Source organism: Cynocephalus volans, chromosome 4 (assembly GCF_027409185.1).
Source record: "Cynocephalus volans isolate mCynVol1 chromosome 4, mCynVol1.pri, whole genome shotgun sequence".
NCBI lineage: Eukaryota > Metazoa > Chordata > Mammalia > Dermoptera > Cynocephalidae > Cynocephalus > Cynocephalus volans.
Genome location: NC_084463.1, coordinates 53,580,222 through 53,597,046, shown reverse-complemented (window position 1 = coordinate 53,597,046; position 16,825 = coordinate 53,580,222). Strand labels below are relative to the sequence as shown.

The 16,825-nt window shown below is 37.2% G+C and overlaps 1 protein-coding gene across 1 annotated transcript; it reads left to right on the top strand.

Annotated features, from left to right (window-relative positions):
- Positions 1–1,160: 1,160 nt before the first annotated feature.
- Positions 1,161–16,558, top strand: LOC134375418 (zinc finger protein 260-like). Its single transcript, XM_063093844.1, has 5 exons — positions 1,161–1,228; positions 1,834–2,003; positions 4,218–4,364; positions 12,145–12,271; positions 14,429–16,558. Exons 3-5 carry the CDS (start codon positions 4,308–4,310, stop codon positions 16,198–16,200), a joined length of 1,956 nt encoding a protein of 651 aa, XP_062949914.1. The 5' UTR covers positions 1,161–1,228; positions 1,834–2,003; positions 4,218–4,307; the 3' UTR covers positions 16,201–16,558.
- The last annotated feature ends 267 nt before the right edge of the window (positions 16,559–16,825 follow it).

Here is a 16,825-nt window from a genome sequence, read left to right as displayed (position 1 = left end):
TGGGTAATTTATAAAGGAAAGAGGTTTATTTGGCTCACGATTCTGGGACAGCTGCATCTGGCTCGGGCCTCAGGCTGCTTCTACTCATGAGGAAAGTGACAGGCAGCCGGCGGGTAAAGGGAGATCACATGGTGAGAGGAACAAGAGAGAGAGAGAGAAGGTGCCAGGGTCTTTTTCAGCAACGAGCTCTCACGGGAACTGTTAGAGCAAGACCTCACTCATTAATCCCCCTCCTCCAGGGAGAGCATTAATCCATTCATGAGGGATCTGCCCCCTTGACTCAATCAGTTTCCAACACTGCCACATTGGGGAGCAAATTTCCACATGAGTTTCGGAGGGGACAACACATCCAAACTCCATCACCATCTTAATGAAACCTCAGGAATCTTCTAAAATACAATAAATAACTTAACAGAGATATGTTCATTTTCTCTGCTCTTGAAGACTCATAGAGGAGTCTGGAATTACAGCTGGAAGAGAAGGTGAATGGAGACAGTCCTGAGAAATAGCGAGGTTTGTTCCACCACCATCCCCTATAACCATCGTCACCCCCTATAACCCACCTCCATCCCCCATAACCATCATCACCTTAACCGTTTAAAGGAAAATAGATGGATGATTTTTCTCATACTCTTAAATGCGTCTGCAAAAATAAACGAGGGTTCTAGAATAGCAATACGTATATTACAACTAAAAAAAATAAAATTACTTATTAATATCATGCTGTAATTGCGCTACAATCAAATTTCCCCATTATTCTCACAATGCCCCAGGTTCTCAACCAGGATTTAATAAAGATCAGAATCACACCTCGCAATAACGTGGATAGAGACGAGTCTTGATCAATCAGGTCCTGGTCTCCTGGTAACAGGACTCCCTGCTGAAAAAATAAACAAAATTTTCTCTTTTCGTCCCTAAAGGATGACCCCACAGGCTTGTGGGAAATGTAGTCTCGTTCTCCTATGATGTCACCAGCACAGGAGCCATTCCACCAGCCATTCCAAGTTCCTACTACGCATGTGCTGCTCCACTAGCTCTGCCACCCGGGAAAGGTAGTTTCGCCCTGCAATGAGGACACCTGCGCAGGACTATAGAAGGGCTTTTCCGGGTATGTTCTGCGCATGTGCAGCTCCGCCCACACCGCCATCTTTGGTTTGGAGGTTCCGGACGCTGCTGCTGACCTTACCCTGTTCATCAGATCCTGGGGTTGTATTCTGCGATCCTGAAGGTGAGTGCGAGGGTGGAAGAGGAGCCCCGAGGGCTTCAGGGTCCCTGGGGAGCGGGACGGGTGTCCCGGCACTTGGCGGGACAGAAGCTCCGTGGGCCTCGGGCAGGCGGGACACGGACCTGGGCTGGGCCGGGGAAGGGGCACCCGGGCTGCGCTTTCCATCTGAGGCTCCATCTGAGGACGGCGCTGCCGGAAGGCGGGCATGCGCTGCAGGGTGTGCAGAAGCCGGTTCCAGATGTCTCAGAACGGGGGCTCAGGTCCAACGTGGCCATGGGAAAGCGGGTTAGAGGGGTCTCTGAAGACAGTGAGCCAGGGAGGGGTGCGGGAGGTCACATTCCAGCTCCGCCATTCAGGAACCCGGTACCTACCTATGGGACATTCATTTTATCCATCAGTAACATGAGTGTGCTGATATTAGTGTGATGCCCCAAATTCCCAGAGAAATAATTGTGAGGTGTGTGCAGAATGTTATTCTATAGCAGTTGTGTTTGTGGGGTTTCTTGGTGTCTCTTCAGGAGGTCAAGTTTTTGGTCCCTCCTGCACTGTACAGCCTGCCTAGCGCTCCTGGTCAGAGTTTACCTGTTTATGTACAACCTTGTTTCCAGGGACAGTAATGTTTAGGAAGGAGATTGGGGCACTGGATATTGATCCCATTTTCTTTGGAGTGAAGGAGGTGTGACAAACTTGGAACGACGGCGTCCTGTGAGTAGGAATCCCACCTGGGCGAACATCGTTATGGCCGGAACCCTCTCAGTACTGCTTCAGTCCCAGAAAGGTGAAGATCCTAGCTTTGTACAGCCTAAACAATAATTGTGTCTAGTGCTTAGAACGCACCAGAGTTGCTGATAATACCTCGTTCCACAGCCATTTGAGACTGGGTGATGGAAGGTTTGGGCCAAGTGTCAGAAGGGAGAGGTGAATTAGACTGAGAAGGAGAGGCAAGGACCTAGGAAATGTTACTTATTGAAGAGGGTTTGAAGGTGTTCTGTGGGGTGCAGGAATAACCTCTCACAGCTGAGAGGATCTGTCTGCAGTGCTCTCTGAACACACTCCCATTCCTTCAATCTTCCCTCATTGTTCCCAGTGTCTGAGCTCTCTCAATCCCAGCCTGTCACCAAATTTGGCATCTAGAGATGTGTTGATGGTTCTCTGTCTTCATAGTTCTTTTCTGGTCATTCATGAGTGGTTTTCCCCATATATCTGCCTTGTAAGAAAAGTGAAAATACTTGGATATGAGGAAATGTGATTTGCCCAGGGTCATGTGATTTGTTGATGTTAGACATCCAGAATTTTTGGCTAGAGTTTTCCATTTTGCCTCATTTAAATCAAAACAAGTGTTTGTTCACTTTTGAGATCATTTTTGTAATGCTGAAGTCAACTTAGAGCAAACATTGCTGTAACATACATGCCTTAAATATTCCTATTCTTGTTTAAATCTAATACTTTCTATGGATTATGTCACCTCAAATGGAAAATAATGTATTTCCCAGTTCATGTTAGTAACCTATTTTTCAAAATCATAAATTTTGCAGGAATATATTGGAGGCAATTTTATGTTATTTAAAATGTGAAAATTAGGGGCTGACCCGTGGCTCACTTGGGAGAGTGTGGTGCTGACAACACCAAGTCAAGGGTTAAGATCCCCTTACTGGTCACCTTAAAAAAAAAGAAATTAAAATAAAATAAATTGTGAAAATTAGATTGCACTTCCTTTCTACTCAAAACCAATTTCTTAAATTAATTAAAATGCTAGTGTGCTTCAAAAAGTTAATGGAAAGATTTCTATTCTCTTTCATTCTATTTTCTGCCGAATTTTTGAAATTACCCTGGTACACTGCATTACTCACTTATAATCAGCACCCTTTTTATGTTGTATGTTTTTAAAGTAAACAACTCATATGTGATGTACAAACAATATAAAACAAAACTTATGACATACTTTTCTGATGTACAAACAATTTTCTTTTATGATTCACATAGCCTCTATTAGGGCTACAAATCTCACTGAAGTCCATGTAGTTAACATTCATCGTCATTTTCAAAACTTCTACCTGTGGTTCTGAAGGTATATTGACTTGTTATTTAAGACTTTCTCCCCCACATAATTTTGTTAAATATGTTTTGAGTTTTGTGGTCTTAGATGTATCATTCATCATTTGCTGTGGGAGGAACAAAGCAAACCCCAATGGCTTAAAATCCCAACCATCTTATTTTTCTGAAGTTCTATGGATCTTGGGGTGCATTTAGCTGGGCAGTTTTCATTCTAGGGTTCCCTGGATTATAAATATGGATTTAGTCGCCTGGTATCTTGACGGAGGCTGTTTGGCTAAAGTTGGCTTCACTCACATGTCCTGTGGTTTGTGCTGACCCTTGGCTGGTGTCTCCCCAGGCTTCTTCACAGTATGACCGTGTTTAAGAGGCAAGCTCCAATGGCCAGTACTTTGCAAACGTATGTTTGCATGACATTTTCTAACATGCCACTGTCCAGAGCAGGTCATATGACAAAGACTAATTTATTGTCAGCATACTATATGAGGGCTTGGGTACAGGTAGATCAGTGTACCAGAATATGTATATTTTTTACTTGTATAATCATGGACTAAATGTGTTGGGTTGCAAGACGCACACTATCCAGATATTTAGCTACATAAAAGGAAGATGTGTTGTAATGGAAACGCTTTTTTGGAGTAATGTGTGAACTTAATATATTTATAGGGTCACAGTTAATATAGCCAAACTATTTCTACAACATTAATTTTAGTGATGTCACTATGTGTTTTTCCTTGGTTTATTTTACTATGTTATATGTTTAGATAATATTGATTTGTGCTAAGTCAGTAGGTTATGTATGTTTTCATTAACCCAAAAATAAATTGTGTGTGTAATGTGTTGTAGTTGTAGCTGCATCTTTACTGGGGTCCTTGTTGCCCCTTATTGAGGTGTGAAGGACTGTTCTCTCACAGGAAGGCTTTTTGTTTGTCTTTTTCAGCTGATAAGTAGAGAGTTTTGGAAAGGAAAATCTGGAGCCAAGCCACAAGGGTTCTTTCCTTAATCCACTCCACTCTCTTTTCTCCCAGCTATGCTGCAACAGTGCACTGTGGGTTTACAAGAGCAACAAAAGGTGAATAACTCTCTGGTGAGTTTTTTGGTTATTGATTACTCAGTCTTATTTTATTGTATTATGTGAGCTTTATGGAATGCATAAATTAAAATTGAAAAGTAGAAATGAATAAAACTCAAAGTTGGCATGTAGATAGAGCCATTTGTAAGACCTCAGAGTCATCTAAGTTGAATAAAATTTGTCTCTGGTCTTTGCGATGTCATGGAAAAAAGACAGACACCTTGTTTACATGATTGGAATTGAGCTGAGAAGAGAATCTGCCAAGTTCTCATGGGATGTGAAGACTTGGTAGCACCAAATTCTTTACCACTATCATGATTACAAAGTTTTTCACTGCTGACCTCAAAATAGACATTTCTCGCTTTCTGCAGTGGAAATATTTGCTTAGTTCTACGGCACAAATTGCTTAGTAAACTTTTTATAAAGCTTCTCAAATAAATCTAGTTCCAGGTGGCTTTGCAAGACTGTACTAGATTCATGGAGAAAACCTAGAATTATAACCTAAATGATAGTCAAATCCAATGACTGTCCTCTAGTCTTTTTCTAACTTGAGTCTTCTGCTACATTTTGAACTACTCTTCATGATATTCTCCTGCAAATTCTTCTGTGTTAGTTTATTAGTTTCTCTCATAACTTCACTGATGGTTTTCACTCTTTTCTCCCGAATTCTTCTACTTTCTAATTTATAACATAGCATATCAAAGTGCTTCCTCCTGGGCCCTGTTCTTCTCATGTGAAATTCTTTTTCACTGATTCCTCTGTAGTTTGCACTCTTTTTTCTCTCCAGGGTGTACTTCTTCCCTATTCATTTGATCACAGGTTGAGCCCTGTTGAATGCTTGTTTGTAGCTATTCAAAAGGCAACTCAAGGGGCTAGTTTGTTAGCTCAGTTGTTTAGATCATGGTGTTTTAACACCAAGGTCAATGGTTTGGAACTCAGCACCAGCCACCTGACAGGAAGAAAAAATACAAAATTTCACCTCAAGGTCAACAAATCTAAAATTAAAACCACTTCCCTCTCTTCTCTTATATGTATTATCACTGCCACCCAGCCAGTGGCACAAGCCAAAAAAATGAAATTTCTCCTGGACTCCTACATGTTTCTTGGGTCTAATTTTAGTTTGTGTTACTTCCTGCTACTTTTGTTTGTCTGGTCTTTTCATTTTATTCTAATTTGTATATACACTGCTAGTATAGCAGGAGATGTTGGTACTCATAAAGACAGTGATTTTGTTCCATTGGAAATATCGTTCTTGTAAAAACCTGAAGGTAATGTTGCAGGGGTATGAGGTTCAATCCCTGGTGACCTATGCTTCTAGCCAGCACCTGTGGTGACATCCTTAGGAGTCTATGGGGAAAAAGCCTTCAGGAGTTACCAGAACATATTTGAACAATGGTCAATAAAAAGACATGAAAATAATAAAAACAGAAAGTACGAATTTTCATAATGTCTACCTTTTGCTTCTATTAATTTAGATCAGTGATTGTATTTGCAGTTTTTATCAATATACAGTTATCTGCTTGTAGTTCAATAAGACCCATCATGCTTTTAAACTTTCTTACAGATTGTATTTTATTCTTCTCCTATCTCAGGTACTTGATTAAAAATGAATGAGAAAAATGGATATGTGCATTAGTCATCAGAATGTTTTTAAAGTAGAAATTTAACTAACAGCTAGTTAAGAACAAAAATTGGCAAAGGAGTTAATTGAACATTTACATTCAAAATTGTAATTTGAGATCTCACATAAGATATGAAATGCTTTCTTTCTTTGTTTTGAATCTGACATTCAGTGTGAACCTACATTCTTCATGTTTCAAACAAAAGTGCTACCCAAGGTCTCTAATAATTTTTTTGGTGCTCCTGTGATATGCTGTACAACAAAGTATTGGAAAACTTCATGGCTTAAAATAAGAACATCTTATTACATATCCCAATGTTTTGGGTCTGTAAACTGGACAGTGTGAGGTGGTTGTCTGCTGCAGGATGTCTCTGCTCTAAGCTGGAAAAACTCTACTGGCAGGAAACATTGAGCAGAAATCCAGCCGTCTCTTTGTGGCCATGTTGGACTTCCTCACACAGTGGCAGTTTCAGGGTAGTCAGGTTTGTCTGGCTTCTGCCAGAGCAAGTGTGCAAGAGGCCCAGGCAGAAGCTGCAAGGATTCTTATCTCTACTCAGATACTAAAGCATCTCTTCCACCACATTCTCTTAGTCAAGCACATCACTAAGACCAGCCTTGATTCAAGGGGAAGGCAATTAGGTTCCACCTCACAATGAGAGGAATAGCAAGACTTTGCAGCATTCTTTAATATACCACAAGTTGCTCTCTGACCATAAATTTCTACCATGTGCTAAATATACTTTCCCACTCTCAAGAGCCCTAGAAATATTATACCATTGTGCAGTTGGCAAAAAGCCAAACTAAATAAGCTACCATCAGGCACCTGCTTTAGTATTTCATTAGGTTCCAGTCCTCGTCCCTGGAAAAGAAGCTTTGTGCCTCTTCAGTGTGTCCTCTGGACTCTCACCATTCTCTGTCAATATCTCTTTTCCTTAAATGCCTGGGTTTGCAGTTGACTGACTTTCTTTACCTATTTTTGTTTATTATATGTTGGTGGATCCAATGACCTTCTTTTTTATTTTTTTCTGACTCTGGCCTTTTATATAGGAAATTACCTGGTGTAATCACTGCCATAAAAACATGGATTTCTATTGTGCTAAAATCCATTAGACCAGTGCTACCCCCACACATTCTGAGTCAGGCTCTCTGTTCTCTGACCTCTCCTCTCTAAGGTGGCTATTTCCTTAGAAGTTTTATTGTTTACTAGGTACTATCTATGTGTCAGACCCTAAGGTGCTTAGAAAGCTAGAAATATTTTTGTCTTTTATCCTTGGAAAACAATGGATTTGATCCTTGCCACAAAACAGTTTAACAGTTTAAAAATAATTTTCTTGGGAAAATGGATTGAAAAATAGTTTTACTTCAAACTCAGCAAGTCCTGGCTCCTTCATATTTTCTCTAAATTCTCTTTGAAAATTGAATGTCTTTCTTTTATTTTCTCTGACAGAGGAGGCCAGGTAGCACTTTTCCCATTGTGCCCAAAAGTCCTTTGGCAGACCTGGAGATGGGGAGACATCCTTTCCATTTTCGATGATATGGGAGGTGATAGTGTGGCCCACATCCTTCAGTGTTCCATATATTACTAGTAATAAAATTTGTCTTGAAGATTCTTTTGCCAGTATCAGTATTTCCACTTAAGCTTTTCATAATTTATGTTGCTATGGTAGATATGTTTTTCATTATTTTACATTTAATCTGCTTCATTGTATTTAAAGTGTAGTTCTCTGAAAGTTGGGTCTTACTTTTGTATCAAATCTGACTGTCTTTGCCTTAAGTAGAATATTTAATGCAACTCCATTTAAACTAGTTATTGATAAGGTTTAATTTAAGTGTGCCATTTTGCAGTTTTCTATTGTATTTCCCTCACCTGCCTTTTAATCCTCTGCTTTTTATTTTCTAACTTTTTATCAATTAATTAATTTTTAAAAACTTTTTAATTTGGTTCATCTATTGTCTTTTAAAATAATTTATTTTTAATTTTTGTAAAACACATATAGCCTAAAATTTACCATTTGAATCATTTCTTAACCTTTATGTAGTGTTAAGTATATCGACGCTGTTGTGCAGGAGATATTCACAACTTTTTTTTCTCGGAAAACTGAAACTTTATATCCATTAAATTACAATTACCAATTTCCCCCATCTCCCAAGCCTCTAGCAACCACCATTCTACTTTGTGTTTCTAAAACTTTGATCCTTATCAGTGGGACCATACAATACTTGTCATTTTTGGAGTGTCTTATTTCACTTTGCATAATGTTCTCAAGGTTCCGTGTTATAGCATATGTCAAGATTTCCTTTCTTCTTAAGATAGATATTATTTCTTTTTATTTATTTACATTGTATTTATCCATTCATTCATGAATGAACGTTTGGGTTGCTTTCATCTCTTAAGTCTGTGAGCAATGATGCTATGAACACAGGTGTGCCAATATCATTTTGAGATTCTGGTATTATTTTGGATATATACATAAGACTTGGATTTATGAATCCTATGGTAATTCTCTTTTTAATTTTTTGAGAAGCCACTGTACTGTATTTTTTTTAATACGGGCTGCACCATTTTATATTCTCACATAAAATGTACTAAGTTTCCAATTTTCCAATTCTTATTTTCTGTTGGGTGTGACATATTTCATTGTGGTTTTGCATTTCTTCCATGAGCCTGTTAGACACCGGTATATCAATTTTTAAGAAATGTGTGTGGAAATCCTCTTATTTTTTAATCAGTTTATTCATTTTGATGATCAGTCATAGGTGTTTTTTAAATGTATCCTGTATGTTAATTTTTTATGAGATAGATGATTTTCTATTTTGTTTTCTGTTTTTTGAGTTGCTAATGTAAATAGTATTGTATTTTGTTTTAAATTTTACTTGGTCATTGCTAGGATATAGAAAAGAGATTAAATTCTGTATGGTAATGTTATATTCTGCAATCTTGTCCTAATCAGTTTTTAATTCCAGGAGGCTTTCCATTTACTTGCTAGGATATTTTTCATATCATCCGCAACTAAAAACAATTTTATTTATTTATTTCTCAATCTGTAAATCTTTTGTTTTATTTCCTTGTGTTATCACACTACCCAGTACTTTTAGTGCAATGTTGGAGGGGTGATGAGAGAGTTCCTTCTTGCTTTGTTCCTGATTATCTGGGAAAGCTTTGACTTTCTCACCATTGAGGATGATATTAGCTGCCATTTCCTGTAGATAATCTTTATCAAGTTGTGATGTTCCCTTCTATTCCTAGTTTACTGAGAATTTTTATTATGAGTAGATGCAGTATTTTTTCAAATGCTTTTTCTGCATTTATTGATGTGATCATTTTTTTTTTTTCTGTTTTAGTGTTTTCATGTTATCGATTACATTAATTGATGTTCATATATTGAACCACCCTTGACTACCTGGATAAGTACTACATGGTGCATAATTTTATTTAGAGATTGTTGGATTAGGTTTGTTAATTTTTACAGAGCTTATTTACATGTATGTCCATGAGAGTTAACAGTTTGTAGCTTTCTCTTCTCATAATATCTTTGTCTGGTTTTGGTGCTGAGATTGCGCTGTCCTCATATGATGAGTTGGGAAGTACTTCATCTTCTGTTCTCTGCAATATGTTGTAGGAAGCTGCTATATTTTTTTCCTTAAATGTTGGCTTGAATTCCCCTGTGAACACTTCCAGACCAGGTGCTTTCTGTTTTGAATGTTATTTGTTTACTCAGTTTTCATAGTAGATATAGGCTTATTCACATCGTGTATTTTTGTGTGAGTTTTGGTAAACTGTCTTTTAAGGAATTGGTCCATTTCATGTAGGTTGTCAAATGTGTGGACAGAATTCTTCATACTATTTATTATTTGTTTAATATTCAGAGAATCTGTAGTGATATCCTGTCTTTCATTTCTGATATTAGTAATTTCTTTCTTACATTCATTATCTTTTTAGTTAGCCTGGCTATAGGCTTATCAATTGTATTGATCATTTTAAAGAATCTGCTTTTTAGATGTTTATTTTTTCTCCAGATTTTCTTTTTCAATTTTATTTCTCTTTTTTTTTTTCTGCTTCCTTTCAATTTAATTAGCTCTTTTTCCCCCCCTAGTTTCCAAAGGTGGAAACTTTGATTATTGATTTTGGGTGTGTTTTTTATTTTAATGTATGCAGTCAGTGCCATAAAATTTTTTGAGAGCACTGTTATTTCTGTATACTGCAAATTTTGGTAAGTGACATTTTCACTTTTTTTTTTTCTGGTGGCTGGCCAGTACAGGAATTGAAATCCTTGACTGTGGTGTTACAAGGCTGTGCTCTAACCAAGTGAGCTAATTGGTCAGCATCATTTTCACTTTTATTTACTTAAAAATATTTTTAATTTTTTTTTTAACCCATGTATTAGTTAGAGTGTGTTGTTTAATCCCACTCTATTTGGGGATCTTGTAGTTATTGCTTTGTTAGTGATTTCTAGTTTAATTATTTTGTGGTCTGCGAGCACATGTTGTATGATTTCTATTATTTTAATTTTGCTAAAGTGTGTTTTAATGCTCTGAATATGTGATTTTCATGTGAGTTTGAGAAGAACGTGTTCTGTCATTGTTGGAAGAAGTAGCCTGTAGATATTCGTTCTATCCAGATCATGTTATGAGTTTAACTATGTCTTTTGTGGTTTTCTGTCTGTTGTATTGGTTCATTCTTGATAGAGGGTGTTGAAATCTCTGGTTTGATGGTGGATTCTTCTATTTCTCATTGAAGTTCTGTTAGGTTTGATGTCACATAGTTTGATGATCTGTTGTGAGGCAGATACATATTAAGAATTGTCCTCTGGGAGAACTAACTCCTGTATTATGATGTAATGCTACTTTTTCTTTATCTTATGTTTAAAGATAAAGTGTTTCTGTAGATTCTGTATTTGTTCTTTTTTTTCTTTTACTTTCAACCTCTTTTGTTCATTCACTCTCATGTGTTCAGATTACATGGAAATTTTGATACTTTTGAAATCTTTGCCATCAGTTTAATTTTCTTTCTTGAATACTGGAATCATATATCCAGTTGCCACTTGGACATGCCCACAGATATTTCAAGTATTATTTTGTCAAGTCTGTTTCCCTTTTGCCCACTATATTTTTCTCCCATTTTTCAAACTTTACTTTATAGTGCCAGGACCTAACTAGCTGTGATTATGTAGTTAGCCTGAGAGTAAAACTCTTTGTTTTACTTCCTGCACAGCAAATTACTACTGCATTCTGTTTCTGCTTTTTCTTTCCCTTTTTTTTTATAGTGTTAATAAGTCTTATTATGTGTGCCTATTTCTCTGTGTTGCAAAGTAGTTCATGTTCTTTCACCGTTTTCTTCCCCTTCGACTCTCCCTAAAAGCCTTTCCATTCTCCTTATAGTGGATTACTGTTAAAATACAAATAATCTACTTTCAGTACCACATTATTTGCTTCCTGTGATTAAGAAAGTTGCAGTGCACATCCTAACGTGCACACAAGCAATCCTTTGGCACATAGGAAATTTTAAAATGCCTTTTTAATGTACATTTAGTTCATAAATTATTCAGAAACAACAACTACGTAAAATGTTTTACTGTTTGAAGTACATTACATATTTAAGTGCAGAATCATTCTATAAACTTGCTCAATACTGTGTTTTATCATTCACTCAGACATGGTGCTATTTACTTAATGTGGGTGTGTTCTTTGTGTTCTTGTAACTGGTCTTTTCCTGTTGCCTCATGAGACCATGTGCTTCACATGGAAGAGATTAACTTCTTTGGCATTTCTGTTAAGTGCAAACTGAATCCAAAATAAAGCTATAGTTTCTATTTCTTTCTTACCCCAGTCTATATTGTGTTTAAAATTGTTCATCTAACAGAGTATTTCAGGTATGTGTTTATACTTATGTTTATAGCCTCCTTGGAAAAGAAAAATTTCGTGCACACTTTTATTACTAGCAACAGGGATATTTCTTAAGGTATAAACTCAGTTTTGTAATATTTTTAGTAAGAACTTTTTACAGTGGCAGGGTATTTGTCCTTTGATTTATCTTCCTCCCATTCTATGGAGTCCAAAACAGTGACATCTTATATAAGACTGATATGACACATGTACACACAGAGGTGTGAACTCCCAGATTTCTGTTTCGTGACCCAGGGATGTTGATGAGTTGAGAACAATGTGTCATTACAGGAGTTGGTGTCATTTGAGGATGTGGCTGTGGACTTCACCTGGGAGGAGTGGCAGGACCTGAATGATGCTCAGAGGACTTTGTATAGGGATGTAATGCTGGAGACCTACAGCAACCTGGTGTCACTGAGTGAGTAAAACTCCCCAGTAACTTTCACATGAAACAGTTTCTTTTTTTTTTCATAAATATAGGAACCATTTATAGGGTTTCATGCTATTTTGGTAAGATTCCATTACTTGAAAATGTGCCATCTCTCTTTATTATGAGGTTCAAATTGTTCTTTTTATTGCACAACTTCCAAAGCTGACCTCTTGCTGTTCTTCCAAGGATCACATGTAGCAGTTTGACAGAGTCCTACATTCCCATTAACAGAAAACTACATTAACAAAAGTGAGGTGATTGTCAAGTTAGACCAAGGAGCAGAGGCATGGACAATGGAAGAATGCCCAAACCATATCCTGCAAGGTTAGTCAGCACATACTGGGCAGAAGCCAAGAAAAGTAAAGCCTGGCAGTATTCAGATGTTTCTAGCAATTTTTCCCCCAAGTTCCAGAGTTGAGTTTGGCTCATCTGAAATCCTATATTACATAATCTCCCAGGTGAGGTGTCCCATGTACATACCAATATTTTAATTTTCTGAATATGTTTTGTATGTACCCAAAATCTAATTTGTACATTCGTCTGCTTTAGTTTTATTTTTCCTATTTGCTTTTTTATCATTTTCAGTTGAACTTCTGTCGACAATTCCCATGTTCATTTTTTTTTTTTTTTTAAAGATGACCGGTAAGGGGATCTCAACCCTTGGCTTGGTGTTGTCAGCACCATGCTCAGCCAGTGAGCTAACCGGCCATCCCTATATAGGATCCGAACCCATGGCCTTGGTGTTATCAGCACCACACTCTCCCAAGTGAGCCATGGGCCGGCCCTCTCATGTACATTTTTTCGTACTGTATCTGTCTGTTTTCTGTTGCTTGTAACAGAATACATGCAACTGGGTAATTAATTTAAAAAAATATTTTTCTTACAAGTCTGTTCTGGAGGCTCAGCATTCTAAGTTCAAAGGGTTGCATCTGGTAAGGGTCTTTGTTCTGGTGGAGACTCTTGACATAGTCACAAAGTAGGGCATTATATCAGATAACAAGCCTATAAGAAAATTGGAAAAGAGTTATAGCAGTGAGCCTTGTGCCACCACATCAAAAATCATGAATCTGAGGGGAACCCTGAATGGGAAAGTGGAAAGGGGTGGTCCTTAACTTTGGGGGAAAACCAGGAGATTCTGGGTGTCAAGGCCAAGTGAACTAAGGGTATCAGGTTGAGAGGATGAGATTGTTATTTGGGAATGGAGTTCAAAGTTAGCATTTTTCTGTTTTCTTTGTGGAAATTATTCCAAAAAATGAGAAATGTACAGGAGACTCTATTTTTATGAGAATAGAAGACCACCAAAACTTCCCTGCACAAGAAAACTTTCACAAGAAATTAATTATCAAATGGTGGTCCATGTAGCAGAAATTGGGAATAGAATACAAGTTGATTTGAGGAGTAGAAGGAACATTTTTCAAAGATGATGGGAGCAGCCTTGGATGAAGAACCAAATATTATAGAACAGAAATGGGTGTCTAGGGTAGAGAACTGAAGTTTCCTTTATTGTAATGGTTTATGAGAAGCAGAGGAAATCAGGTTAAATGAGAAACTTGGAGGAAGCTATCTTTATCTAGGGTGGAGAAAAGGATATTTTATTATTTGAAAAACTTCCACATTCCCATAGCCATTTTCTAATGGAGGAGCGTAAAGCATAGATGCAAATTGACATATTCCTCAGCCATATTCCTGCATGTGTGATGAAAAATTGATTCATTGCTGTACCTGAAAGTACCTGATGAAGGAAAACCTAGCCACCTTCATAGTTGAAATAATGAGAAAAATAGCAGCAGGAGACACCTACTGTTATAAAAAATAAAAAAGAATGTTGTAAAGAAATGAAAGGTGCTTAGATGAGAACTACAAGTAGGCAGAGTGTATAAATTAGCAAATACTTACTCATGAATTAAAACATAAAAATGAACAAAGAAGGAAAGAAAAACATGGTATGACATTAGGAAATATATTAGTATAATATTAAATTGTCAGAAAAAATTCATTCCATAAATTCATGAAACCTATGTCCATTATTGATTTTCTAATAAAATCTATTGTTACTAGGATTGGAGTCCACTTCTGTACATTTACTTGAGCAATCAATGACATATGCTTATGTGAGGCTCATAGATAGTTTTTTTCTCATTTCAGATATCCAGATAGATGATGACCTAGTGGAGAGAAACCAAGAAAGTCATGGTAGATGCTTGCAGCAAATTGTAATCACCCACAGGAACACATCAGCTGAGGAGAAAGTTGTGTTAGGAAAATCATTTTATTTGAATTCATATCATGTTTTAAATCTGATTATAAATAATGGGAATAATACAGGAAAGGGACATGAGGAGTTGTACATATGTCAGAATGCACTGCTGGCTAGAGAGCCTCATGAGACGCCTGCTGGAGAGAAGCCTGGTGACCATGATATAACTGGAAAATTGCCCAGATATCATGAGCATATTAGTCAGCATCCCAATATTCAAACTAGGAAGCAGCCTTTAGAATACATTGGAAAAATGAAATCCTCCAACACACAGCCAATAATATTTACTCATAAAAAGATTGATATTGATGATAACACCTATAAGTATAAGGAATATGGGAAAGGCTGTGGTAACTCAGCTGTTATTGACCAAGAAATAGCTCAAGTAGAAAGGAAAACTTTTGAATGTGATATATGTGGGAAAATGTTCCGTAAAATATCTGACCTCACTAAACATCAGATTATGCACACAGGAGAGAAACACTCTATATATACTGAATGTGAGAAATCTTTTATTGAGAAATTATACCTTACATCATATCAGAGAACACCTACACAAGAGAAGCTTTATGCTGGTAATGAACATGAAATTTTTTGTCAGAAGTCACACCTTACAATGCATCAGAGAATTCACACAGGAGAAAAGTACTATGGGTGTATTAACTGTGGAAAAAGCTTTTGTGAGAATTCACTCCTCAGCCATTGTGAGAAAATTCACAAAGATGAAATACCATATGGAGATAATGAATGTCAAAAATTTTTCTACTATGAGTCTGTCCTCACTGTATGTCAGAGAATTCACACAGGTGAGAAACCATATGAATGTAAAGACTGTGGGAAAGCTTTTAACCAAAAGTCACACCTCAGCATTCATCAGAGAACTCATACACGTGGGAAACCGTATGAATGTAAAGAATGTGGAAAAGCTTTTAACCGAAAGTCACACCTCAGCCGGCATCAGATAATTCACACAGGTGAGAAACCATATGAATGTAATGAATGTGGAAAAGCTTTTAACCGAAAGTCACACCTCAGCATGCATCAGAGAACTCACACAGATGAGAAACCATATGAATGTAAAGACTGTGCGAAAGCTTTTAGCCACAAGTCAGACCTCATTAAGCATGAGAGAACTCACACAGGTGAGAAACCATATGAATGTAAGGAATGTGGAAAAGCTTTTCTCCAAAAGCCACAGCTCAGCATTCATCAGAAAACACACACAGGTGAGAAACCATATGAATGTAAAGAATGTGGAAAAGCTTTTATCCAAAAGTCACAACTCAGTCTTCATCAGAGAACACATACAGGTGAGAAACCATATGAATGTAAAGAATGTGGAAAAGCTTTTCTCCAAAAGCCACAACTCAGCCTTCATCAGAGAACACACACAGGTGAGAAACCATATGAATGTAAAGAATGTGGAAAAGCTTTTCTCCAAAAGCCACAACTCAGCATTCATCACAGAATTCACACAGGTGTGAAACCATATGAATGTAAACACTGTGGAAAAGCTTTTAACCAAAAGTCACATCTCAGCAGACATGAGAGAATTCACACAGGTGAGAAACCATATGAATGTAATGAGTGTGGAAAAGCTTTTAACCAGAAGTCATACCTCAGCAAGCATGAGAGAACTCACACAGGTGAGAAACCATAAGAATGTAGAGAATGTGGAAAAACTTTTAACCAAAAGTCACATGTCAGCAGGCATCAGAGAATTTGCATAGATTAGAGAATCCATGTGAATGTAAGGAATGCAGGAAAACATTTTACTGGAAGACGTTAACAAATTCACACATGGGAGTATCACAATGTAATGGCTTTGGGGAAAGGTTTTTGCTATAAGTCACACCTCATGTTTCATCAGAGAACTTACAGCAAGAAGAAGCCCTGTAGATGTACAACTGTCCCTTGCTATTGGTGGTCAGTTCTAGGGACCCTTGTTGAAGAAAACACTTGCAAATCATGAAGCCACTTCTATAGATGGTGTACTTTTTCACTTCTACCTATGTATTTCTGTGTTTTTTACATCTTGAGTAGATTATTTGTATTACTGAATATAGTAGGAATTTGTTGTAAATAGTCACAATACTGTTTTGTTTTTTATGCGTTTTATACTTTTTTCTTTTGATTTTGAAGAATTTTTGTTTGGTTGAATCACCAGATGTGCAACAGAAGGAGGTCAGTAGTTGTGAAAACACTTTTCAACAGTTACAGTACTGGGTATAGTTAGTATATTCTTGGTTAGAGCATGGTGCTGATAACACCATGGTTCACTGTAC

Excerpts from the sequence above, each read along its gene's own strand:
- LOC134375418 (XM_063093844.1), top strand. The coding sequence starts at position 4,308 with ATGCTGCAACAGTGCACTGTGGGTTTACAAGAGCAACAAAAGGTGAAT. Across the intron at positions 4,365-12,144 it reads AAAAGGTGAATAACTCTCTG|GAGTTGGTGTCATTTGAGGA; the intron begins GTGAGTTTTTTG and ends GTGTCATTACAG. Across the intron at positions 12,272-14,428 it reads CAGCAACCTGGTGTCACTGA|ATATCCAGATAGATGATGAC; the intron begins GTGAGTAAAACT and ends TTCTCATTTCAG.